This window comes from Alligator mississippiensis, chromosome 5 (genome assembly GCF_030867095.1).
Source record: "Alligator mississippiensis isolate rAllMis1 chromosome 5, rAllMis1, whole genome shotgun sequence".
Classification (NCBI taxonomy): domain Eukaryota; kingdom Metazoa; phylum Chordata; order Crocodylia; family Alligatoridae; genus Alligator; species Alligator mississippiensis.
In genome coordinates, this window is record NC_081828.1 from 29,109,502 (window position 1) to 29,136,199 (window position 26,698).

General features: G+C 43.8%; 1 protein-coding gene across 7 annotated transcripts in view; it reads right to left on the bottom strand.

Moving 5' to 3' along the window:
- The window catches only part of COL24A1 (collagen type XXIV alpha 1 chain), a 286,537-nt gene extending 260,702 nt beyond the window's left edge, over positions 1-25,835 (bottom strand). For 3 of the 7 annotated variants that reach the window (XM_059728018.1, XM_059728017.1, XM_059728015.1), the window contains exons 1-2: positions 25,464-25,834; positions 10,361-10,425 (exon numbers count right to left, since the gene is read on the bottom strand). In XM_059728018.1, coding sequence (XP_059584001.1) covers positions 10,361-10,425; positions 25,464-25,519 — 121 coding nt within the window. In that variant the 5' untranslated portion in view covers positions 25,520-25,834. Of the gene's footprint in view, positions 1-10,360; positions 10,426-25,463 lie in introns of all 7 variants that reach the window. The other 4 variants (XM_006277520.4, XM_059728016.1, XM_019489049.2 and 1 more) reach the window with 2 other exon arrangements.
- Positions 25,836-26,698: the final 863 nt, after the last annotated feature.

The window sequence follows — 26,698 nt, forward strand, 5'->3', positions numbered from 1 at the left end:
ACCACAGTATGAATATGAGCCGGCAGTGCAATGCTATAGCCAGTAGGGCAAATAATACTCTGGCATGCATCAATCGATGCATCTCCAGCAAAACCAAGGAGGTGATTCTTCCCCTCTACTCAGCACTGGTGAGACCACATCTGGAGTACTGCATCCAGTTCTGAGTACCACACTTTAACAAGGACGTGGACAAGCTTAAAAGAGCCCAAAGAAGAGCCACCCATACAATCAGAGCCTTAAAAGGCAAGACATACGGGGAAAGGCCAAGAGATCTGGGACTCTTCAGCCCAAGGAAAAGAAGGCTGAGAGTGGACCTGTAGCAGCTTACCATTACACTAGGGGAGTACATCAAGGGCTCAGTGAACAACTGTTCACCAGGGCACCTGAGGGGAAAACTAGGAGTAATGGCCACAAAGTCCTGGAAGATCGATTCAGGCTCAACATTAGGAAAAACTTCTTCATAGTCAGGGTGTCGAGACTGTGGAATAAGCTTCCTCCAGAGGTGCTGCAATCACCTACCCTGGAAATCTTCAAGAGGAGACTAGACAGTCACCTTGCTGGAATCACCTGACCCCCAGTTATTGTTCCTGCTTGGTGCAGGGGGCTGGACACGATGATCTTCTGAGATCCCTTCTGGCCTTACAATCAATGAATCTATGAACCCTCCCTCCCATCGCCGCCACCACCCGTCCCCATTGCAGCCCGGCCCAGCCCCACTTCTGGGAAGAGCCTGGTGCTGCAGTGGCAGCCCACCCATGCCCTGCATGCAGATCCAGGGCACATGCCCCCAAACCCTCCCGGGGTACACAAAGCAGCAGGGGCCGCCCCCCCGCGCAACTCAATTCTTTGCTCCACCCTGGTTGGAAAGCCCCTGCCCTAGCCCCACTCCCTCCTCCACTGCTGGGGCCTTGATCTTCCCCCCCACAGAAGCAGCCTGCCCTTGTCCCTTGTGCAGATCTGGGGGCACACCCTCCCCATGCCCTCCCGTGGTGTACGCAGCAGTGGGAGCCACCCCCCTCCTTGTACCCCCTGGCTGAGCCACTCATGGCTTCGTCCCACGCCCTGCCCTGGCTGTGCAGCACCTGCCCCAGCCCCACTCCCTCCCTCACCACAGGGGCCTTGATCATTGGTGAAACTGATCATAAATCTTTGGTAACTATAGCAATAAAAAGGGTTATTAGTCATGCCACCCAGGTTACAGAGACATTTCTTTCAACTGGAAATGTATGATCTACACATATAGTATATGCCAGGAAAACATCTACTTACTGCAGATACTTTGCCCAGAGCCTATGACACAAAGGAAAATGACAGAATGTCAGACTCAGTCATCGCACATGTTAAGTCTCATTAAAAGAGCGATACCTGCCACAGATAAAATGTGGGCACTAGTTGCAGAAGCTACTGTTCAGGACACCATATTGCAAAAAGTGATAACGGCTATTTGTGCTGGTTCTCTTGAAAAACATACCTAGACTTTACTTTTGGTTCAAGGAAGAACTGTTAGTATTGGATGGCATTTTGTTCAAAGGCTCACAACCTGTTGTTCCAGCAATGCTAAAGAAATATATGTTAAACAGAATACATAAGGAGCATTGAAAAAATGCAAAAGGAGAGCAAGGGTTGCTCTATATTTATTGGCCCAGCATAAATAATGACATATAAGATACTGTAAAGGCTTGTACAACATGCCTGAAGTACAGATCAGCACAAAGAAAAGAGCCTACGATGGTCATGGAGGAGTCCATAGCTCTGTGGTATCAAGCAGGCATTGATTTATTCATTCGTGCAAGAAAAAAAAAAATGTATTGGTGCTGGATTATTATTCCTGCTATCCTGAAACTGCATTGCTCGAAAGCACGGTAGCAAACCATGTCATAACTCACATGAAATCCATTTTTGCTAGACATGGGATTCCACAAATTGTGAGAATAGTCAATGGACCTGAACTCAACTGTTTTGAGTTTAAAGAGTTTTTAAAAAAATATGGATTCCATCACAACACTACAAATCCTAAATACCCACAATCCAAGGGTTTTGTGGAAAATGGAATACAAATCGTGAAGAAATTGTTGAAAAAAGCTATAGATTTACATACTGATGTTTACCTGTCACTCTTAAATTGCAGGGAAACACTTATTGTCCCCAGCAGAAATGCTGTTTAACAGGAAACTCAAAACCAAATCTGGCCAAATCTGGATGATGCTCATCACAATAAAAAGCAATATGTGAAAACATTTAAAAATTCAACAAACAAATAAAAATGGTACTAGGACAGGGGTTCCAGGGAGTTACCTCAACTTCACAGCAAAGATATGGTGCTTATTTCAGACAGATGAATGTGGAAACAAAAAACACTAGTTTCCCATCAAGTATCTCCCAGATCCTATCAAGTAGTCACACTGGAAAGACAAGTATTAAAAATAAACAGATGACGCTTGCAGCTCGTAAAGGGGAGAAAAGAAGCAGCATCATGAGATTCACCAAAGGAAACAGTCTAACCACACATTCACATCCATCAGTGTCCTCGTGCTCGAAAATGGTGGTGGGGTGCTTTAAACTAAAGCTTGTTTGATGAGCTTTAGTTCAAAGCACCCTGCTGCCATTTTTCAGTGCAGGGATGCTGATACATGTGACGTTCGGGTAGTTTTATTAGTGCGACTCGCTAATTAAAGCATTTCCTCCCCTCCCCGCGCCCTCTTGGAGAATGTCTATAAATGCCCAGACTAACAGAGACCTGTTAAAATGTGCTTTAACAATGGGTTGAATTAGACTTCCAATGTTAGTATTACATGGGGATATGTTACATGTAAAAGGGGAAGGTATATGGATACCTTTAAGAATGTTATGTACAAGTTGTTGCATTGGCCCGGGAATTGCAGGGAGGGACAGCAGATCAGTAGGCTAAGAAGGCACTTTGAATAAACAAGCTTTATCATTTTTTAAATTTAACTCCTTGGTCTTTTGGGAATAACACAACAACCGCGAGATTTTTTTCCTCTCAAGCAAGTCTAATCCAGTTAGTAAGAGCAGTGCCTGAACATCGTAGTCTTTTTACTCATAGGATCAGAACACAAAAAGCTTGGTCATATTATAAACATTTCTCAAGTTTGAGACAACATGGAAAGAGAGGCCTCTTTTGGCCCTACAAAAAGACCAGTTTCACTGAATGTGAGAGGCAACTTAGTCCAGTGGGTGGGGAACTGCTAGAGCCGGTCAGGAAGTGATTGTTGCTCACACAAAACAAAGCTGACAAAAAAACAAGAGAGTTTTCATTTTTGTTTAAACTCTTAAAAATGTGAGAGCTTTCAATGAAAACATATAAACTCTTTTTTTCTGTGCACCCCACTGCAATACAATACCAACCAACAACTGCAACAGGTTTTTTTGTTTTTTCTTTGGAATGGGGGAATCAACAAAACATCACAAAATTGGTCAAAATAGAGATTTCTGCAGATTGTCTATTTTGACCCAGAAGAAGACATTTTCCCCTGGAAAACTTTGATAAATGTTTCAACTAGCTATAGGCACAATTCTGGGAGTAAGATGACCTGGATATCTGGATATGCTACTCTGCAACTAACTTGTGGGTGATTTGGGGCAAGTCACATAGGCTCACTTTCTCTGTTTACTTTCTTATTCCCATAAAATGAGACTTTCTGCTTTGAGATCTGTAGAGAAAAAGAGTCATGGGCAATTACTAGTGTTGTTAGGTTAAACACCATATTTAGTCAAATAGAAGATAGCACCCAATAATTAGATTGTATATATGGAAAATTTATAAATTTGTTATAATTTTCCAGATATAGAATCTAATTATTGGAGGTCTGCCTTGAATTTGCTCCTCTCCTACTGCTAGAAATCTGGGGTGACAGGTAGCCCCTTTACTCTCTACTTCCCCCAACTTTTTCCCCTGGCAACCTCTTCCTCCACTCCTTACTGTTAGACCCTGCTCTCCCTGAGTACTTGGAAGTAAGGAGCAAATTTGAAAACAACAACCTTGAAACTAAATATGGCTATAGCACTTTGCATATAGTATCCATGCAGTTAGTTTATCCAGAATTGATGCATTTCTTTTTTTTTTTTTTAAACAGCTGCAAGTTTTAGCACATGTACGCAATAAACCCGGTTTTGAGCAGCACTTTGGCACCTACTTATATATAAGATAAACTATGTATTTTAGTCAAAAACCAAAGGCTCATGATTTACCACATGGCTCATTGGGCTGGACCCCACCAGAATCAACAGCATTTCAAGCCACAGTGAGCACACAGCTCAGCACTGCTTAGTATGTGTGTGTGCTCCAGATACCCCCCCACAAATGAGCTGTATGCTAATTAGCCCCCACTTATGTCTGGGTGGTCTTGTCATGAGTCCTGGGATGCTCCAAAAGTTTATATGCAAATGAGGTACAGGGCAACCTAGTCCTGCTTCACCTCAAGGAGGACAGGGCTACACTAATCATATGCACCAGGCTGAGAGACAGGGTACCAGAGGGATTCTAGGTGACCTGTATGCAATATTGTGGCTCATCATGACTTGCAAAAGAGTAAGTGGTGAGGGAGATTGTGCTTAATGGGCACTACCATATGTTTTATTCAGATGGGCTGCACTAACCTATTCTTGTGGTAGGTTCTATCAGCATATCAAATGCAGCAACTTTGGCACCAAGAACAGGGTGTCAGGGATGGCTCTGGCCCTCCCAGTGCCAGCGTGGTATTGTAGTACCTCCAGGCCCCAGTGCCAGTTCCCTGTAGAGGGAACACCCACCCATTTTTTAAAGGCCACCAAAAAACCCCCACAAAACCTAAAGGTTCTCATTAGCATCTTGGCCTCTTGGCTAAGATCAAGCATTTTTGGTGACAAGGGAAGATTGTCAGGGCTGACTTTGGACCTCCTGGGGTTGGCACCAGTTCCCTGTGGATGCTACTCCTGCCTGCCTTTTTTTTTTTTTTTTTTTGAGGAGGGGGAAAAAAAGGTTCCCATCAGCATGTTTGCCCAGTGTGGCCCATGTGTATTACAGTCATGCTCAGCATTGGCTTATTTTAATCAGCTTCACAGTTGGTTTCCATTGCTGAGCATATGCTGCTTTTGGCAGCAATTTAACCAGAAACAATGTATTTAGTGATATTTTGTTGTATGTGATTGTAAGGGGCTTTTTTTCCATGTCAATGGGAGGGAGGAGTGGAGGGGAACTCATTTTGCATTCAAGTAAACACAGTAGCTGGAGAATGAAGAATCACTGCTCTAGAGAATGAAATCTCAAAGAGCCCCAGGACAATAACAGCACAATAGCATAGAACTGCAGAGGGTTTGCGCTTCTCATAAGAAGTTCAGCTTCTTCATAGGATGAAGTAGCACTACCACGTTGTTGCCAATGTACCAAAGCAATATCACTTTGCAGCAATATCAGGACATTGGGCCAATTATTTTATAGCTCTGGTCAATGCCTCAGTTGAGCAGTTCAGCACCAGTGTGCAGTCCATTTGGTAAGCACTCCCCAGAATACAATAGGCTCCAGTTAGTTTGGGGCACACTCCTCTGACTGGTGCTCTACTTTGTTTGACACTAGGCCAGGTAAGCAGAGCTGTGGATATTTCATGTTCTGCAGATTGACTTGGGACTTGATTCCTAAAGGTTGAGTACTAAGGACTTAAGACATTATTCTTGCAAACTACATAACGTTTGACAGAATAACTGCCAGTTTAACCTCTCTGTTCACATTCCTGATTGACTGGGGAGCCAAGATATTTGTAATAAAGAAATTGGTGCCAAGTTGCTCTTAATGGGTAGTGTCTGGTTCCTGAGCTAATTGAATAAGAAATTTTGTTAACAGATTAGTATGCCTGGATTTCTTATTAAGCTTATAGATAGGCTGTTTGAACTGTCTCGACCCTTTGATTGCTTCCTACTTTGACTGATGTCTGATTCAGAGTAAACTATTTCATTCACAACATGGTTTTTGTCTAATCATTATGAAACCAGCATTACTGCAAAGCTAAAAAAGGTCTTGGCTGAAATACAATAGACACATGAATCTCACTATGCCTTGAAAACTTTTCATATATAAAGTAATCCACTCACATTTTATATGTTCTAAAGCAGCTTAGTTGACAATTCATTACTTTATATGTTAAACTACATTTTACAGTCATGCTTAAACCAAGGAAAGAATGTGCTTCAGAGTTCATGATTAGGTTATAAACTCATGAATAGGACAGCAATCTTTCTCATGTAGAAGAACAATAAATGATGTGGTCTTTTTACTCCAGATCTGAAAGTTTAAATCTTTTTCTGTAGACTCCTATAATTTTGATGGAAGAAATTATAACTTTTACTTTATTTAATATGATTGTAAGTGTTCTTTTCTCTTTGGCATGTATGCTTATAACTCCAGTTAGTTCTGATGGAAATTATGCATGTACCTTGAGAAGTACACACACACACACTTTGAAGCTTCATGTGCTTATGCAGCTGTGAAATACATGGGAAATTTCCTCCCTGATACACCTAAAATAGTTTCACTGTTCTGCTTGCTGCCTGGAGTTGCAAGAATGGGACAGTAAACTACTTGATCTCAAATACTCTGCCACTGCCACATATTTATTTTATTTTCATAAACTTCTGTGAACAAATATCTGTCATCTCTCTGACAAACATTTTAGAACACCATATAAAGAAACAACCTGCAGAAAACTTCATTATAAGCAGCAATAATTAAAGCAAAGGAAAAGTGTGGAAGAAAATCATGCCCACCTTAATCTATTACATCCCAAGAAAATCTCCCTCCTCAAATCTCTTTAGGGAGATAAACCTTTCATGATGCCCTGATCTGAATTCAGATCAAGTGGGAAGCAAGTTCCAAAGCTAAAAGTCACTCATATATGAGAACGATGAGGGCTGCAAAAGTAGAAAGACAGATTGCCCTTCTAACATTTCCCTCCCTTATGCATGTGACAGGATGGCAGGAATGGGGGAGAAGAATGCCCTGCTCACCCCCTTCCTCTTACCAGTAGGTGGGCGAAAAGCCTCAACAACACCGAGGCAGTTTGGGACAATGCTGAGGGCAGCATGTCGAGCAGCTCAGTCCCAGTGCATCAACCCAGAAGTTCCCACCAGGAAACAGAGACCACAGGCAAGCGAGGTCCTGGCTGAGACTGTCCTTGCCAGAACACCAAGCACCAGGGAGTCAAGGATCCCAGAAGACGGGATCCCTGACAACAGTTTACAGCATGTGCTTCCCATTACAACAGCGGACAACTGCTGCAGCTGAAAGACTTTGCCCCACTCCGATTGGCTCGATGAGCCCTAGAGCAGCACAAAAGGGATGCTGGAAGCAGTGATGGGGGAAATCAGATGCCAGAGGAGCATGAGAGGCAGCTGAATTGCCCAAATTTTCAAGTCCTAGTTGCTGATGGACTACAGGAGACACCAGGTAATAAATCCAGGAGGTACTGCTAAGGAGCTCTGCTGTGGAAGCTTAACAGTGGGAGCTAGGATTGACAGAATCTATATGTGGAGGCCCATGGCAGGGGTGTAGGGATAGAGAAGCCCCCAATCCTGATCCCAATAAGGGGGCTTGCCATGCGGCAAGTCAGGACAACACCAGTGACTGTGCGTCATCCCAATTGGTTGAGTAGTGACTTCCCCCAAGGCAAAATTCTACCTCTTTAGATCTACAATCAAGTCATGTTGGGTGACTGCCCAGGAGGGGAAATATTGCTCACCAGCAAGAGCAGTAAAGGGAGGTTCAGAGTAGGTCGCAAGAGTTGTCCCTGTGCATGACGGACGGACAACCTAGTTGTGGCACCACGACAGAGAGGCATTCCATGAAGCAAGTAGGCCCAAGGCCAGTTAGGATTTTATGGGTCAAAAACTCTTCATGGAAGCCCAAGGGCTGTAGAGTGCAGATGGCAAACCATGGGTATATGCTAAGACACTAACTCAGCCAGAAGCATGCACTACACTGCACTGCCTTCAGTTTCTGCATGTATTTAAGACCTAGCACCCAAGGTTAAAATGTTTAAAAATTATGTCATGGGAAACTAGCTTCATCCTTGATCATGGAGAAACTATCATGTAATCACCTACCCTGGAAATCTTCAAGAGGAGACTGGACAGTCACCTCACTGGGGTCACCTTCCCCAGTTGTCTTCCTGCCTAGTGCAGGGGGGCTGGACCTGATGATCTCATGAGGTCCCTTCCAGCCCCTTATAATCTATGAATCATCATACTGTAATGTCAAACTCATTTTGGTAGCATCTTGTATTCTCTTACATCTCTTAGCTATTACTGTTTCATAGTAAAAAGGATGTTTAAGTCCACCAACCTTCCCTCCCTGTTCTTGGGATGACCCCTAATATGGCGGACCACTGGAGCCATCTACATAGATGCATGGCTCTTGACTCAACCAGTCAGCCCTCACATTTTTTCCCTTTCTGCTTCTGATCTTGGCTCAGCTGCAAGTGGTTTTGGACAGTTCCCAGCATCCTACCAGCATACTTTTCCCATCCCCCACATCAGGATACAGAAATAAAGGGACAGTTTGCCAGACGAGGATAAAGAGAGTTGGGAAGTAATAAGCATGCAACAGAGGGAAAATATGAATAAGAGCAGGAAAGGAAAAGAAGAAAAATACTCAGGACAAAGCAAATAACCCAAAAGATGAGCAATAAAAAGACAACAGAAATATATTAGTAACTGGTGGGTAATGGCAGAAGTAACCAGCTGCCAATCCCTCTTAACAATGTGATCAGAATGTGATCCTTTCTTAAAAGTTGATTACAGTTCTTTCATTTTGTTTACATCTTGTGGTAAGCCAGCTTACCAGTTAAGAATGAACATTTGTTGGACAGAGGATGTCATTTCTTGCCTCACCTAAACGGTGAAGGCATGTGATGGGCATCAATGCTGCCCCTGGTCTGGCAGCTGAAAATTGCTATCCTAACATATTTACCTCTCTCAGTTTGGGGTGTTAATATTCCTTAGTTGTCTCTAACATAACAAATGTCAGTGCCATTGCAGCAGAGAGACAGAAACAAAGCACAACTCAAGTTCCTAACCAGCATCTGCATTTGAATATAGATATACAGGCAACCCCCGCTTAACGCGGTTTCACTTAGCGCAGTTTCGTTATAGCGTTAATTTAAAATACCAACCTGGTTTCACTTAGCACAGAGTGCATTTCATTATAGCGCTCAGTGGGGGCAGAAGGCATGGGGAGAAGCAGTGGTGTTGGCATCAGCACTGAAGGAAGTGGTGAGTAGCAGCTGGCGGGAGCCCGGGGGGGGGGGTGGCAGGAGCCCAGGGTTCGCTCTGGCACATGGTGCTGGAGCAGGTTGGGAGGAGCAGTAGCAGCAAGAAGGGGTGGGGGCAGGGGGCTGGGCAATGTGAGCTTGGAGCCCAGGCCGGTGGGGCCCAGGGGGTAAGGTGGCAGGAGTGCAGGATCCGCTCTGGCATGTGGTGCTGGAGCAGCTGGCAGGCGGGGAGGAGCTGCGGCAGCAGCGAGAAGGGCCAGCAGGGCTGCAGGAGCGTGGGGCCTGGGCCAGTGCAAGCCAAGACCACAGAGCTCCCCTACCCCCACCCCCACCCCCTGCAGCTATCTGTGCCGGGTGCCCTGGAAGGAGCTCCCACTGGAAAAAGTGGGGCATGGGCGGGTGGGTGGCCCCACTGCTTACTCTGCGCCAGAGCCCTGCTGCCTTCTCACCATAAATCCCTGGGCAGGCAGGTCCCCCAGGGCCAGCAGGTGCACAGGGCCTAGGCTAGCAAGGCCCAGGGTGGGGCTGCAGAAGGACGGGGTCTGGGGTGGCAGGTGGTGCGAAACCAATTATCTTTATTTACATTAAATCCAATGGGGAAATGGGTTTTGCTTAACGAGCTTTCGCTTAGCACTCAGTTTTTCCAGAACCAATTAAGAGCTCTAGGTGGGGGTTGCCTGTACGCTAATAAATAAATTTCACTGTTTGCCTTAATAATGCCAATTTAGACTAAGCACTTATTATATGCACTGGTTTGCTTGCAAAATAATGAGAAGTGCAAAGGTAACTCAGCCATAGTTTGCCACCCCCAAAACCACCCACTTACAGTGAAGACACAATCAAAGCCTTTTCAGTGTACAAGACTTCTCTTTTATGAAGAGTTTGCTTAAATATGTAAGCAATTTCATGGACAGAAAATCTGAGTAATTTTCAAAAGGTCATCTTTTCCAAACTGGTTACTTTAAATTTTATACTCCCATTGTACTCTCTCTGACATTTGAATTAGTCACTTTTGAGTAGCTGAACTTTAAGGTTGTTACTACCAAAAGCCATTTACTATTTTCTTCTAATGTAATCATTCTGTTATCAGAAAATCATCTCACCTTGTTCTGGTATTTGTGCAGCACCCAGAGCCATGCATATTGCAAGTACGAGGAGGAAGAGTTTCCTAAAAGAAAAACAAAAACATGTTAAAAAATGTAAGTGATCAACAATTTAAACCCCCACTGAGACAGACTGCCCTATTCAAAAACCTGTAAAGTCAATGGAAAACTGCCTATTGACTTCAATGAACTTTGGGTCTGAGCAAAGGTGCCTTCAAATTGTAGAGATTTTCACCAAAGATTTGGGATGTCTTCACGTATGGATCAAGGGCAATAAGTTCCCTAAAATTTGACTAAATACATATCCAAAACCTATATGCTACTCTGGTTCCTATTTGCAAGACAAGTATATTCATTTCAAAATCAGTCTGTTTTGTTGTACATGTATTTGACGGCTGCTATATATTAAATAAATACTATTGTAATGAAATTGTAAGTAAGTATCTCACAGAGGTTGCACAAGAAATTGTGCGGTGATCATTATGTATTGGACCTACAAGTACCTGTTAACAATTTTATTACTATATTATGTTAGTCGACACAGAAATCATAATGATATTCAGAAGCTAATAATTTTGAAGGAGTTGTGCTTCTTTGTTTTTACTTGATGGCCAATATCACAGCTATAAAATATTAGTGTTTCCACATGAGGCAGCCTGTCTATCAGCAGTATAAAAGTCACAGAACATCCCTGGCTCAGAACTGTATGCTAAGAGAGGGCCAATCCCATATCTAAAGATATCCTATTAGTCAAAACTGGATGTTCTTGAACCTATTATTGTTACAGTTAAATATATGCCTGGCACTTGTTTTAAATGAGAAAAAACCCCCACAATTGCTATTTCAGTGTTGAACAGAAGGAAAAAAATCAACTGTTACTATGATTAACATTATCTTTGTTTTTTCAGATAATTTTTACCTTTGACCCACACATTAATAGGATTCACCAGATATTTATTTTTCATACAATCTGATTAGCATCTATAAGATTCTGGAAATACCAGAATCTTTTGTGCTTGCTGCATGGTTAAACAGTCAGGTTTGGAAATAGTATACATAAAAACATAATAGCAGCTCTTATTTGTATACTACTATTTAAGAAGAAACACACCCATAGGACAATTGTGGTATTTTACATTACTAGATAGTTATTATGGGGTTGGTTCTATAAGCATTTACTGCCCAGTCCAATCCTTTGCTTACTACTTATCAGAGCAAGGACTGGAAGTGTTTGCTGAAAAAAAACCCCTATTATCTCTGGAGCAGCTGGAGAAAAAAAAGAAACATAAAAGATCAGATCTGTAATGAAACACCTGTCCTTTAATGAAACTTAAATAAATTTAAGTACTGTCAAGTTATATAATCCACAGCCACATGCAGGGAAAACAACCCACAACTTTTAACTCTAATAGCAGGTTCAAATAGCAATGGTAAGCAAGCTTCTGATGGCTACAGTTAAAACAAAAACAGAAAAGGCTTCTTCTACTAAGAGTTCACTAGTGGGTCAATTTAGGCCCAAAATTTAATATACACAATAAACAAGGTTTTAAAACACACCAATGGGAAGAAATGGTGCTATGAGCTGGGGGAAAGGGGTTGTGGGTACCATCAGTATCAATAGTATTTTATTTGGATACTAATATTCCTTTACAAAGTTTGCATGCCAAATACTTCAGCAACATACTAGTGTATGAATATCAGGATGTGAAAGTCTATTTTTATTGTCCAAACTGTGAGTGAAACAAAAAAAAACCCAAATACCACAAACATCCAAAAGAAAAAGATTTTTGACACATTTTTAGTTATGGTATTGTCATTTAACTGCCTTGCTTTAAATTAATTAAAGCCAGCATAGGAGAAAAATCTCTAATAATTTTTAAAATTGTGTCCCCTGAAACAAAAAGTACATTTGCAGCAAGTTTGTTTATAAAACATTACTTTCTTGTAAAAAGAATCTACATATCTTGTGCCACTACCAAACCAACACTGTCCAACCTCAGACAGCTGGCGATTCATAGCACCTCACTGTTCTAATACAGTCCTTCTCGAAGACAAATTTCACTCCAGCTCACTCCACCCGGTTTGAGTTCTCCAACAATAGCTATATCAAAGACCAACACCTGTGGCAGGTATGATAGGAAGGAACAGAAGTTTATAGACCTAACAAAATACCACTATGTGGAGGTACTTTGCCTTAAAAGCTACTTAAAAAAATACTGGCCAAGTGACCAACAGTTCCTAGCATTTCCCAGGAACTGCTACATATACCAGTAATGATATATTTGGTCAAGTATTCTAGTAAGTGTGTCAATGATTAGGGAAAAAATAGGTTGATGTACAAAAGTAGACCACCACAATTGAATCTGCATTATTAGAATATCCTCTTAAGAGTCAAAATACACAGGTAAAAAATGAAATCAAAGCTTTTAGCAAATAATATTTATCTTGCAGCAAATTCTTATGAATGTAAGCCACAAATTTTCAATCTAAATACGTGGCCTGATTTTCATAAGAGATCCAGGAACTTATCTAGACATCTCTATGTGGTTTTATTGTAGGTGCCTAATTTTAGGCACATAAAAGTTTTCATGGACAGGTAATCTAGGCAATTGTAATATTCCACAATCTGTATTGCTACAGTACAAGTATAGATACATACATTTTTAAAAGTTAAATGCATATAATTGATGGGATTTTGTGATAGGCTCTCACAGAAATTGCATATAATTTCTGAGTGCCCATCACAGAGCTAAGCCTGAGTTTAATGATAAGAGAAGAACCCCGTGCAGTGTGTTGCACATGTATCTATTATCTAGTTCTTACAGGCACACACACATTTATATTTTAAAACAGCAATTCATATTTGAGTCTCCCATCTTCCTGCTTTTCCTCCTGAATGACGGAGTCTCCACAGATCTCCTGGCCTTTGCAAACTAAGGGTTTGCTAACTTACTACATAGCCATAAAAAGCCTTTTGCAGCATTTTTAGTGCTCTTCTCAGGATAAACTGTTGTCTGACATCTGTAAGCCAGCTGACACAATGGGTCCATATTTTATTCTTTCATTTCTTCAGACCAGAATTCAAATACTTATGCAAGATGACAAGTGAATGTGAGCACAAGCTAATCCTCTTCATGTGAGTCACACAACTTGGGACCATGTGACTTGTTTGGTGAGAAATCTAAGAACAACCCAAATGTTGAAGGTCAGAATATAGCTGTGGAAGGTCCTCTACCCGCTCAAACTCTGCAAGGGGTCATAACAACACTCCCAAGCAATCACAGCACAAATCATTTTCATCCAAGACTCCATTCAGGATGTTGCAGGAAACCCCCAACATCCTAAATCCTCTTCCTTGACAAACTGATAGATCCATTCACAATACAAGTCAAGATAGCTATCTATGTATGTAAGACATCTGCCTCTTCTCAATCCTAATAAACATTACAGGATGAATTAAAGGATCTTGAAATGCTAACTGTGCTATAAATTACAGAAATGTCACCAGAGAGCCAGGTAGATTAACTGAGAGGGAAAGATAAGTGGTTGTCACACTACTTCCTAGCTAATGTCAGAAACAGATGGTCAGTTAGACAAGCAAGAAGCGGGGTAACAGATCAAAAACAAGCGTGGGAACGGAGGTCTGTCAGAGGTAGGGAAATCCCATTCCTCTTCCTTCTATACTCTGCAACAGGTAAAACATTTGGTAAATTGAGACTTTCCCACGATGTGCATTTGGCCAAAGGACCTGCTCCATGGCCAAAGTTAAAGAATTCACGATCTTGGGAGTTGTTGGTTGTAGCCATGTTGGTGTAAGGACATAAACAGACAAGGATCTTTGGGTAAACGTGGTATCTTTTATTAGACCAACTAAACAGTTGGAAAAATGTTCTTTGCATGTTTTTGGGCACAAACATTTGAACTCCACTTCTCAGCTATTTACAACTAGTTATCTCTTAGTACTGTGAAGAGCCAGTTGTCACTCATGTTACTTACATAAGCAGTTCCACTGAAGTCAACGGGGCTGCTTGTTCCACAAGGCATGAAAAATGTGTGTCTAAAATGGATCAATTTTATTTCCATACAGGTTCCTAGAACGGTTTATTTGCTCTTGCTAATAAGTCAGTTAGCTTCATGACTCTAGCAATGTTGATGATCAAACCTCAAATTACAAGAAAGATCTTATACCTATAATCATTTCAAATCTCGTTTATAGTTTACGTTCTTAATACCTGCACAGAGTACTTATAGAAAAATAAGTAACAATAACAGTAGTAAACGTGGTAAGCATTTAGATATAAAAAAACCCTATGATAAATCAGAAATTTTAATATTACATCTTTAACTCAAATAGTCTTTACCTTATGGCTTCCCTAATGATTGATGGTTTAACAAATCATTGGATATGTAATCCCTGATGACAGTTAGGCATAAACATAAAATATCAGTCCTGGAGGGCATCTGCTAGACTTTATACTATATTCTGGGTTTTTTTAAGAGTAGTTTCATACTCATTACATGTATGCCAGCAATAAAATATGAGTAAACAGAAATGTATCTGGGCAAGATTAATTTTTCACTTTAGAGAATGCATCTTATAAAAAACAGAATAAACCCCCCCCCAAATTTAGTACATGATTTAGAAAGCTCAGTGACATCACCACAAATTTGGTGGAAGCAATGTTTAGGTAAATGATATTGCACAAACTTGAGAACGCACATACTGCTTTTACACATGGGGGGGTGGTGGGGAATAAGCAATAGGGGATTTTTCTACCATTTGCAGTAAATTTAATACCGGTCTGACAAGACTTTCAAATCAAAACGCTCCTTCTACAGCACAGTTGCACTAGGGTAATCATTAGGGTGTTGCAAAGCTTCGGTCCCCAATTTGATTTGGCGGAGGTTTGGCCTGATTCAGTGGCCAAATCTCCAAATCTGAAGCAAATCAGAGGACCCTTTAATCTCTCCGAATTGAATCAGAACCTCTGAATCGTTTCAGAGGTTCGGACATACAGACAGCTTTAAATGTTTTTTCTACATACCTAGCACTTCTGATCCACTTCCAGGTTCATCACCGAGCATGTGGAGGTCCCCCCGCCACTCCCGTGGGATGTTCCATGTACCCCAGCATCGCAGCAATCACGAGCCGCGCCTGCTATCTCAAGGTATGTAGAAAAAAAATTTAAAGCTGCGTCTATGTCTGAATCACTGATTCTCTGAATCAGCATCGAATCTTCAGATTCAGAATCAGCCGAATCGAAACAGGGACAGTAATCCAAATCAATGAATTGAATCACTGTCCCTGATTTGGGCTAAATCCGAATCCGAATTGAATAGGGCACACTTCGCACACCTCTAGTAATCATAATCCAAGTTTATCTGCCTGCACACATGCATCAGTACTGTTCAGGAAGGACCAAATTTCATACTCTCATTTAAGATATTGCTGAGTGTCCATGCAGTTCATATAAACTACAAACCTATAATGGCAAGGGAACCAAATTGGAAAGTGTCAAAGGGCAACACATCCTGGCACAGCTGATCTGCTTCATTTGGCAATGTCTATTTCTATCCTGAAGGAAATCTCATGATTCCTGCTTCAAACCATCATCCACAAATATAAGGAACTCTATCCAAAACAGCAAGAGCACCCTGCAACATGTCATAGGTTAAAAAAAAAAAAATGGTGGGGGGGGGAGGGGGAAACAAATGCACTGCTAATGTCCCGCCTCTGCAACAAGGAAGTAGTTAGTTAATTATGCTTAGAATATCTTAGGAAAAGGACTAAAGAGAAGGCAACCATCCCCCACCACCCCAAGGCTTAACAGAGTTGGCACCCTTGGCAAACCCTGCAAGAGAGTAGAGGTAGGAGTGGGCAACCTCTAAAAAGTTCCTGGCTGACCTGCTGCTGCCACTACCACTCTGCCCACCCCAGCAACTTCTCTTAAAGCAACTGCTGCCGCCACCACCAGCAGGGACTATGTTGAAACTCTCAGCAGGGGTAAGCCCTGGGGCTGCACTTGCTGCTGGGGCATGGACTCTGCAGGGGTAAGGGCGATTCTGGTGCCCCTCCTAACTTGATGCTGGGAGCAGGTGCTCCCTTACTTACCTCTTGCTACATACTGGCCCCCCGACCCTCCATACATACCAATTTCACCTGGTGAAAATATTCCCTCCTAACCCTAGAAAAAGGAAGCTGGTACAACTTGAGCAAAAAAGCAAACCCCTCTAGCTAGAACCCTCTGTTTTTTCTAGTCCTGGATAGAGGGAAGGAAGCATCAAGGAACAGATGACTTCTGAACTGCTGGAGTGAAGGAGCAGAGATCCCTGGTGGAGATGCAGCTGGGATGCCAAGGGCTCTGATAACACCCAGCACAGAAAAAGCACAAATGCAGCTGAATAGGGGGTCAAAACTGACTGCTCAAAGGGGAGGAAGCAAGAATAACTGACTTTCTTCAAATGGGAAAACATAATTTCTTGGGGATATTATATTATGAAGGAGAATTAATTGATTTATGGCAGCAAATCAAAATTAAATATGCATGGGGTTGAGGAGCAGCTGTATGGGAAAGAGGAGAAATAAATGTAATTTGCCTCAGGTAGAGTATGATTAAACCTTGGGCAAGGCTGTGTATAGTACATTCTCCTGGATCTGTGGCTCTCTCTTCTTCCAAATCACCTGAGGACTTGAGTGAGCAGGCTATCCCTTACGAACATCAGAAAGATTTTGCCTGACTCTGTTCCCGGCCTGGTTTTGGAGTGGCCTGCTCCTTGCTAAGACATGGAAATAGGGAAGGTGGAGAGGTCTATGCTAGAGTCAGTGATCTCTCAAGCAGACTCATTTAATCTCTGCTTTTCCCTCCTTCATTAACCTCCGAGTTGCCTTTTCTTAGGCTATTTCAGTACTGGTTAGCCATTACCAGCATGCTGTGTACATCCTATCCCGGCACACTCCCACCCCTACCTAGTTTTATTTCTGTATCCTTTTTCATAAATTTGAATAAACACATGGCCTGGGGAAGATCGCATAATTACTTAAAGGGTAAAACAATCAAATGCACTTGAATTTAGTACCAACAGTGGTGCTAAGCATTGTTAATTCTGCCAACCCTTTCTATAATAGGAGCACTTGCCCAGGATATATGGACAAAGACCATTGCTGTTTGTTTTTTTCCACTGGGAGAATGGAGGGCTCAAAGGACTGATAACGATTATTACCTCCCCTGGTCAGCAGTGACTGAACATTATTACACCTAATGATTATTTGGTGATGTACGAGTCTTGGGTGCAGCCAGTCTGCAGTGATATAGTGTAACACAATCCCTCTCAAGCTGCTATCTTGTTTTACAGAATCCCACTTTTTTTTTTAATGAAAAGGTACAAATCTAGCTGTTATGATTACAAAGAAAAGCTAAAAAAAATGCTAACCAAATATAATTAACATAGCCATCAATCTACAGAGAACATAGACCAATAATAGTGCAGGGAAATGCAAAGTGTTTGATTCATTTCAATATTCAACTGGGGCTGTTTTAAATGGCAATTGTGAACAATTTCATTCTTCCTATAAGAAAGGAGGGAGAAGATCACAGATCTGCACAATTTATTTGAGTGACATTTCATTTTGATGACACAAGTAAACAGTATTTGGGAGATATTCCACTCTCTCCCTCCTCCACCTCCCCTTTTCTTTTTGGCCAAGCTAAGAAAGATATGGACCCCACAAAGCCTAGCAGAGTCCCTGGGCATCTTCAAGTCCCCACAGGAGACAGCCAAGAGCCCAGAATGATTGCATTTTGAACTTCTGGACAATCTAGTGTGATAAGTCTTATTTTGATACTTGGAATTGGAACAGCTTATCTGTGGCTGTAACTGGGAATAGCAGCAACACCTTTCCCTGCAGACTTTCCCTGGTAATGTTTATGAATGAGATGATATTAGCAGCCTTATTGGTAATGTCCCTAGAAACATTAAGGATGGAATGTCTGTAAAGGAAGATATCCTTAGTCATTTACAGTACAATGGGTAAGGAGATGTGAAGACATTTCCAATGCTTCTGCCTTTCAAGAGGGCTTCAGCATAATTTCCAAAATAAATGCTCACATATTCCTATTACACCTAATTCTACTAGCAGAAAAATGGTTCAGTATATTCTATATTTTTAACTTTTGTATATCTAATTATTAGCTTTTCTTAACATGCCTTCTTCATGTAGTTTCCATAATCACCTCATTTTTGTATGAATTAAAATCATCACTGCACAGTTTTCTAGAGTCTTATCTCATCCTGTAAAATATATATATAGGAATGATACTCAAATTTAACTACTTCTACATTTTAAAAGGTCTGAAAAAAACTGATTTGAAAAACAGGACTGTAAGTACTTGTTATTTCTATCCATAGAACATTTTAGCAGTTCTCAATTTTGAGTTTCTATTAACTTGATCCAGATAATAATTAAGTTAATAGAAATGTTTAGTAGGAAGTCAACAGGTTTTAGACTCCAGAATGAAAATGTATGTAAAGCAACTCCTGTTCATTGGTGTACTGTCAGAGATACATTAGGCCAGGGCCCAATTCTGAGAGGTCTTTGGTAATGTTCAGGTCTATGAACGCTTCTTAACTTAATTCGGAATTGAGGACACACTTCACACCTCACAGAATATGCCTAACACCTCACCTTAGTGACTATTTGCTATATATCACCGACAAATAAAGACCTAATGCAGTAAAATGGTTGCCTGTAGGGCTGTATGAAGCTTCGGTCACTGATTCAATTTGGAGGAGATTCGGCCCGATTCAGCGACCAAATCTCTAAATCCGAATTTAATCAGGAGACCCATTAATCGGAAGCTTTTGAATCAATTTGGAGAGATTCAACGATTCGGCCATAGGCACAGCTTTATATGTTTTTGCTACGTACCTTGAGGTACCAGGTGTGGCTCATGAATGCTGAGATGGTGGGGTGAATAGAGCATCCCACAGGCATGTGGGCGGGGGGGGGGGGGTCCCCTGCACACTCGGTGGTGGACCTGGAAGTGTAGCACTTCTGGTCTACTTCCAGGTCTGTCACCGATTACATGGGGGACCCCCCCGTCCCCTAGCTCAGTGACTGGTGCCTCCTGGGTCTGGGGGGCACCTGGGGGGCCCCCTGCAGCTGATCACTGAGCCAGGGGAGTGTATGTGGGGGGAGGTCCCATGCGTGCTCGGTGTCTGAATGGAAGTGGACTGGAAGTGCTTCTGATCTACTTCCAGGTCCACCGCTGAGTGTGCAGGGGACCCCCTCCCCTCCCCTCCTGCACTCCTGTGGGACACTCCATTCGCCCTAGTATTTCTGCTCTCAGCTCCCTAGTATTTCTAAGTTACATGGATGGCATCTTCATCATATGGACACACAGAAAGGAATCTCTAGAGAAATTTAGTCCAACAGGACTTTAACAACTTCTATCCTTCCATCAAACTTACTTTGGACTACCTCTCCCAGAAAATTCATTTCTTAGACACTACCATGTTCACTTTGCAATGGCTATATCACTACATAGTACTGGAAAGCAAATGACTGCTACAGCTACCTCCATGCCAGTGGCTCTCTAAGGTTACTATTAGATCCATCATCTATAGCCAAGCTGTATGTTACAACATATCTGCTATGACCTCAGCAACTGGGGTGCACACCTTAAGCATCTGGAACAGAGATTCCCTCAATTACAATAGTCTTAAAATGGTAGCCATTCAGATCAATGGATCCAGACTCATACCCTGCTCTGGCTTGCTACAATATCAACCCTGAGACAAGGGCAACAAAATTCCTTCGATTGTCACCTACAGCCCCCAGACTGAACACTTGAGACACATCATTAATGACCTCCAATCCCTCCAGGAAAATGATGATCATCTCCAGGTAGTCATGGGGGACAAACTTGTCCTGGCTTACAGGCAGCCCCCCAACATCAAATGGCATCTCCCCAACAGACTACCTAACTCACCAAGGCACCAAGACACTTTCTCCAGACCCAGGTAGCAGTTGTGCCCCCTCATCAAAACAGACCACATCATTACTGGAATAAAATCACATGAATTATAATGTCCGAGGTTCATTTACCTACACCTCTAGCAATGTCATATATGCCATCACTTGCTTATAGTGCAACTCTCCTGTCTACAATGGACAGACAGGGAGATCCCTATATGTGAGAATGAATAAATACCAATCTGACATCAATTCCAGAATGATACAAAAGTCTATGTCAGAACACTTTAACCTCTCTAGACATTCCTCAGAGTAGCTGTTCTTAAACAACATTTTAAAAACAAACCTGAACAGGAAAATCATCCAGACTGGACTGTAGTAAGTATGGTCTAAATTGATACTACAGATTCTTATCCCATTACCTGGATTTCCTTTTATAAGACTTATGTCCCTCAATGGTCTGCTTTGTTGTACTCTCTCCTGCCCATCTTGCCTCTCTCAGCATTGCCCCTTGCTGAAGAAAGCCACCTGCTCACAAAAGCTTATGTTATACATTTCTGATTTAGCTACTCTCTGAGGGTCCAAACCTACTCTGCCTTATGCTCATGTAATCCAGGAGTCGACTAGCTTCAGTGGTTTGGACAAACATATCAGCTGCGTTATGAAGTGACAAGAGTAAAACCCTTTTGATGCGACAGGTTGAAACCTTCACCAAAAAACAATTATTAGCCAATTCAGATCATGGAGGAAAAAGTAACATGCCCCAGCATGACAAACTGCTTACTTTGCAAGGGAATCACTACACTCTGCACTACCTGTAGAAAGATATTACCTTTAAAGTACATTATAGTAATCCAATCCAATTGCGAGATGAAGGCACAGATATCCTTGTGTTATCCACATCTGAAAGAAAAGGATGTGAACTTTTTGCCAAGCCAAATGAGGAAAAAAACATTCTTGGCAACTACTGCTATGTAAGTATCCAGAAGCAGCTGGGGATCCAGCAAGACCCTCAGGTTGCAAATCTTAACCGAACTGCAGCTATAACTTACTGATCACCAGGTGCTCAAACATTTCCTCTATTTGTTTCAATTATTCTCCCCAGCCTAAAAGCCTTCTCTCAGTTTCATCAGGACTGGTATCTCAGCCACCTAGATTTGATCCTTGTCTCAAACCTAGTTAGACATGGTAAGTCATTTCACTACACCAGTCTCCAATGAGCTAGAGATAAAAAGCTGAGTGTCATCAACAATCAAGTGCAAATTTATAGAGTCAGACTAAACCTTTCAGGAAGTGTGATAATGTTGGACATTCCAACAATAAAATCAGGGGTAGTGACAACACACAGGCTATCTGACAGATCTAAGAGAATCACCACTGATTCCCTACTTTCATTCATTGTGATGAGATGAACCAAAATGAGCAGGCCAACTCCTATACTATAGTAGGCCTAAAATCAATTAACTGGTGCTAAAAACACCACCCACCTAGATAAAGGAGCCCAAGCCACCAGTCTGAGACTCATATCACCAATTCACAGCAAGATTGCCTCCCTGAGTGCAATTATTGTTGTTCTACTCAACAGCAATGCAGAGGGGAAAGAATTCCCTGAACCTTTCAAGAAGACTCGCATGGTCTGGACTTCATGGAATACTTTCTTAGGTTCATTGCACTTCAACTGCACAGCAAGAACTGGCTAAGCTAGGGATGGAGCTCGTGGATCCAAGCATGTATCACTGCTCTCCTCCCTGAAGAAGCAACTACATACTACAAGTATGGCAGTAGTGGCCTCAGAGAAATTCTGGTACCATGATAGAGATTTGGGAAAAAAAACCCATATATTCATTCTCCATACCTACAGTATCCCCCTGTACATATTGAGTAGGATTTGACCTAACATACCACATGCAAATTATAATCTGCATACCTGACAGAAAAATATATTTAAAAAACTTGCAAAAAATAGGCAAAATATCACTTTTAAATGTTTTATGGATGTTTTCTTGATTTATTTAAGCTAGTTTTGTTTTCTTGGGTATCTTAAATATTTCCATGTGAATTAAGTTAAGGCAAAAATGTACAACCCTGACTTCAGTTTCTGTTCAGTATCCCTGCATATCCTCCTCTTCTCTAATAATGATATAAAATGTTATCATTAAGAATCACAAGAACTTAATGATATTTTGGGATATCATGATAAAATGTTATTTTGTTTAACCCTTGCCAGGCTGGGCTCTCTCCCTTGCTGACTATGTACATTAAGGTTATCAGTGCTGGAATCTGCTACTGGTGCGACCATGATGGTATTCAGCAGGGAAAGATACCTCCCTTTCCAGGTATGCACAAACCAGCCCCAGTGGCAGACCTGAAAGAGTTTCCCAAGAGCTCCAGTCCTCTGGCTGCTGCTTTCATGCTGTTGTGTTACACAGTTGAGATTTTTCAAACTCTTCTATCCTATTTCAAATCAACGAGATTTTTCTCCATCTGGACCCAATTTGCAAAGCCCCTAATTGTCTAGGAATCCATCTGAAGGCTTAACACAGAAAGAGGGGCTTGGGAATAGGAGCCAGAGGAATACTTTGGTCACAGTTAGTAAGAAATGGTGGGTAGGAGCTCCAGGCCAGTTCCTAACACATAGGACATGCTTGTGCTTAAATTGTGCCCTTATGCTTAAACAGCTGTGAGAGGCACAACTTAAAGTGACAGGAGATAGAAAAAGATATTTATTTCACACACACTCAGAGAAAATCCTATAGCACCACATGTCTGAACTTAAAAAAAGCCATTTAAACTATATATCTCTCCAAACTGTCTGAGCAACAAAGATTTTGGACAAAAATAAGTAAATGTAACTTCTGCTAATGTATCACTTCAAATACTTCATTTGCCTTTATTAAGTATCAATATCCCTCCTGTAGTTTCGTTTACTTTTTCCTACTAAAAGCCTTCCACTCTCACATTTAATAGTTGCTCCAGGGAAATTCCTTCCAACACAATCACTAAAACTCAAAAAGGGCTCCAGTGAAGGCCACCCTATTTACACCATTCAAAGGCAGACTCCTCAACTCTGAAACAACCCCCCTTGCCATTTTAGCATACAGCCGGCCACAGTACACACAGGACAGTCCTCTCCATCCTGCTTAGAATTCCAAGAAATGCCACCATCAGGACCAGGTGTGTGCTGCTGAAGTGTACTGTGTGCTGTTTCTACATGGAAAAAGTATGAGATTGGAGTCAAAGCAGGTTGTTTGTGTGTGATGCAGTGTGTGGATTGTGGCTGAGGGCATGTAACAATTTTAAGTCTGCTAGAGAGGCAAGGAGGCACCTGAACGTAGGCCTCCTTACGAAGCGATTTCCATTCTAAGTAGTTTTGTTTTTCTTGCTTGTTTTAAGAGAATATTCTTTTTTCTTAATATATATATCAATGCTGATAATTACTATGTGGCTAACTGCCAACATCAGCATGCTTTATCTCTAACAGAGCCCCACCTTCTCCTCAAGGACCAGACTACTGTACACTGCAGAGAACCCTGCTCTCCACTGTAAACCTGCCTTTAAACAGACATGCATTGGCCCTTCCCAGGACAACAGGCAATGAGGGCTCAGGATTATGGCTGGTAGGGATTATAAATGAAATATCAGTCTGTGCTCAAGGGGATAGCTGTGCAAGGGACAGTGTAAAGCAGTGTTTCTCAAACTAGGGTAGAAATCCCTATGGACATGAAGCTAGAATACGAGAGAGGAAGGAATGGGGAAGCAGAAGCAAAACAAATAAATAGAAAAAAATAATGAAGAACTACATCTTTTATACTTGTGGGGTGGTTACAGTGAAGTTGTAGTGATATCAAGTGCTACTTCACCATTATCCATAATGGAACCATAGATTACACAGCAGTATAATGGGTATAAAAAAATGGAGATGTTCTGGTGTAGTCCCTGGTGCATAGGTGGGCAGACTTGTCTTGGGGCATGAGTCTAGGGGGCATATGGGTGTAAACAGTGTTTGGCAGAAGACGGGTATGACAGGGCTGTCTGTAGTAACGTGGAAACTGGGGCTATGCCTTTGGAAAAGAGGGGCTTTGTATGCCCTCAGGGAATAGAAAAGTGTGGAGGAATTCTATTATGACAAATCAGAGAGGAGGCAAGCTCTAATGAGCTAGAGGAGCTACTCCTTACTAGTCCACCAATTCTAGGTCTCTCCCATTCTCCCCTCAAAGAGCCCCCGCTCCCCTCAGTGCCCATTCGTGGCTGCTAATTCTTTGGGCTCCCTGTGATGCTACCACCAGAGGTGCTGGAGACAGAGAGAGAGACTAAGCAGGCATGTGGGAGCCAGGCAAGGAGTAGAAGTGCAAGGAGGTAGGGGATCAGGTTTTGGAGAGGAGAGGATCAAATCAGGGCAATACTGCCTGTATTTGGGGGGGGGGGGTCTTCAATCCCATCAACATTAGGAGGGCTGTCAGCAAGAAGGCAGAGTGCCAGCAAGCCAAGCACCTGCCACTACCTCCATGCACTGGACAGCAAGGGCGCTGTGCCAGAGGAGCCTTGCAAGGCCCACCTCAGCCCCCTTCCCGCAGCATACATTTCCCCTTGCTATCGGTGGTGCCGACAGTCCCAGTCACACTCCCAGCCTCCCCCACAGCACTGGTAACCACCATGTCACCCAGCACCGAGCTCCACCTCATCGTCCACCCTGCCACCCTGGCTCCCCAGGCCCCCTGCGGGCAGGGGAGCGGCTGAGCAGGTCCCGGGGCAGCAGCAGCGGGGGAAGCCGGCAGCTCCCTCGTCCGCCCGCGGGCGACAGCGGACCGGCGCTTCAGGCGCAACAAGTGCCTCGGCGCTGGGGAGGGCGAGCCTGCGGAGCGGGGAGACCCGGCGCTTCCTCCCTGTTTCCAACGCCCAGCTCCGCCAGCGCTTGGGCAGCGCGGTCCGCTCGCCACGGGCACGGTTCCGCGCTCCCCGAGCGCCGCGGCCCCGGCTGCCCCCGGCAGACGCTGGCGCAGCCCCTGGGGCACGCCCCAGCCGCGGCGGGACCGGGCATTGCTCCCGCCGGGGGTCGCGGCGCGGGGCTCCGTGCAAGCCCCGCAGGAAGTGGCGCCTGCGGCCGCGGGCGCGGGGCGCGCTCGTACTCACGCGCGGGCGGCGGGGGGGAGGCTCCCACGCCGGGTCCTCTGTGCCCCCAACTGCATTTGTCTGCATCTGTCCGGGCAGCGAAGATCGAGGCGAAAACAGAAGCCGGCTCCGCAGCCGCGCGGGTCAGGTGCTGTCCATGCAGCCGCCCCCGCCGGGCCGAGCGCGGGCCCCGCCGGCAGCCGCCGGGACGGGACGGGACGGGACGGGACTAGGCGGACGCGGGGCTCACGTGCTGGCAGTAGCGGAGCCGGGGCCGGGGCGAGGTGGGTGGCGGGGCCGGGGGAGTCGCACGGGCGCTCCGCGGGGAAAGCCGGCTGCCTCTGGCTCGGCGGCGGCGGAGCCGGCCAACCCCAGGCAAATCCTCCCCGCCAGGGTCGGTGTTAAATTTCAGCGCTCACTGACTTGCGATTACATCATCAAACACATCCCCTGCGCCCGCCCCGAGCACAGCGCCGCGCTCCCTGCCCAGGGCTGGCTCGGGCTGCCGCCGCCCCCAGCCGGGGCCGTGGGAGCCGGCGCTGCCCCGCGCTCGCCTCTTCGCCCGTCTCCCGGGCCCTCTCCTAGTGCTTGGCCGCACTGGTGTCAGTGAGGTCCCAAGTCTGGATAGTCCCGCATTCGGGGTTCGTGCTCCCAAAGGCCCCCTGAGATTTTCCAAACTGGGAAAAAGTTGGTCCTGGATGGGGGAGGCAGCCTCTGGATGCTTCTGCCTCTCAGCAGATGCCCCACTGCCTGCACCAGGCAGGCCCAGGAGCTGCGCAAACTGCTGCTGGCTCCAGATGTCTGGGGCGCCTGGAGCTGCAGCCCAGATTTCACTTTCTGGCAGTGGCTTTGGACTGCTGCAGCAGTGGCAGGGCCCCCTGAGCGGCACCCGCAGCACATGCCCCACAGTGTATTTCCTGCACTCGCCTCCCAAGAACGCTGCCCGCTAACCTGCTGGCACAGCCCCTGAAGCAGTGGGACTCTCTGGTGGCAGCAGCAGTGGGCCTCAGGGCAGGTTTACCGGTTTGAAGACTTCCCATGATGGATATCTATAGCTATATCTATATATATGTATTCACTCACATTTAATATTATTGTCGTGCTCTAACAGTCATAGCCAAGTGCCTGTCTCATTAAAGATGGAGTTACTGGCTTTCAGTGGCTTGGGGAAGAGGGCTGGTTGTTTCTCAGGTGAACCTCATGGCATCAGAATATTCTAAAACCCAGACCTCCCAATTTGCTGATTAGTAAGATGC